The 1,229-nt window shown below is 36.6% G+C and overlaps 1 protein-coding gene across 1 annotated transcript in view; it reads left to right on the top strand.

Annotated features, from left to right (window-relative positions):
* LOC112519824 (nucleoside-triphosphatase THEP1-like) overlaps positions 1-730 on the top strand; it is a 4,479-nt gene extending 3,749 nt beyond the window's left edge. The window contains exon 3 of the mRNA XM_025128160.1: positions 471-730. Within this exon, the coding sequence (XP_024983928.1) occupies positions 471-580 (110 nt within the window). The 3' untranslated portion in view covers positions 581-730. The remainder of the gene's footprint in view (positions 1-470) is intronic.
* Positions 731-1,229: the final 499 nt, after the last annotated feature.

Below are 1,229 nucleotides of genomic sequence, written 5' to 3'. Positions count from 1 at the left end.
CCGTTAGGAACTAACCATCTGTCAAGAACCAAAACGAGTCGGTTCCAACAAGCTGCCGTTAGGAACTAACCATCTGTCAAGAACCAAAACGAGTCAGTTCCAACAAGCTGCCTTCATACGAAAATATAGTGAACACACATCAGAAAGATGTTTTTCACAACACTTCTTCCATAGACCCCTTGGACCCCTCCAGGGGCGCTGCTCCCTTGACCCCCGCCTTTTGGTTGTACCGGGATCAATCTAGTCTTATACAAGTGTGCGCTCCACACCTCCTAACTTGCATAAAAAACTAAGTAAAGATCCCCTTTAGCTCTCGTATATTTACCCCTTACACCAAATGAAACCGGTGACGCTAAAATCACCAACAGAATTCATGGCACCAATTTACACACTCCTGTGACTTGACTCATAATTTAAAAGAAATGTTTCAAATGAGGAAGAAATCATCCAGGGGAAGTGTTTTTGTGCAGTGGCGAGGTTGAAAAATCGTCCGGGGGTGACTGTGTTTACTCTAACGACAAGCAACAGGGATGCCATGAAAGATCGAATATATACCGAGTTGACAGACAAGTTGGTTTAACCGTTTTTCCCCCCGGTGAACTTATAAAAAATGTAGTCAGTTTGTTTATCATAGAAACCACCTCCCAGATCTGCAAAATGAAATTTGCAGCAGTCTATTTTCATTTGTTCCTTTTTCGGTGTGATTTTGAGATGAGACTGAATATTCTTTTTGTAAGTTTCTCGTTCTCTTATAACTTTTATCATCTGTGTATTGATACGTATTTAAAATGGGCAATATGTTAAACTCAAATTGTATCGGAATGAAACCAACTTTGAGTTAATTTCTATTTGAATAATCAACTTCCAAAACATTTTTTTTTTGTCCAAAAGCAAACCTTGCAAACAATTCAAGATCTGTGAGGGTGTGTTTGGTATGTTGGATAGGACAGGACAAGATAAAATATAACAAAGATCTCTGTCCACGTTTGGCAAGACTTGGAACAGACAAAACCAGAGTGGAATAGACCTGTTCCACCCTTACCCCATGGAACTAGTGGAACAAACTTATATTTTACCGATATAACCTCAAAATAAAACTTAATTCTCTTTTAAAATATTAAATAGGTCTCAATTTTATATTTTATTTATTCTTTAAATTTTATTTATTCTATTTTATGTTTTTTAAAAGTTTATTTTATTGTCCTCAAAATATTATTCTTATACCGTTT

The sequence above is a fragment of the Cynara cardunculus genome (assembly GCF_001531365.2).
Source record: "Cynara cardunculus var. scolymus isolate 2C chromosome LG 1, CcrdV1, whole genome shotgun sequence".
Lineage (NCBI taxonomy): Eukaryota > Viridiplantae > Streptophyta > Magnoliopsida > Asterales > Asteraceae > Cynara > Cynara cardunculus.
Note: the sequence above shows the minus strand (reverse complement) of the source record. Positions and strands in the feature narration are given on the sequence as shown.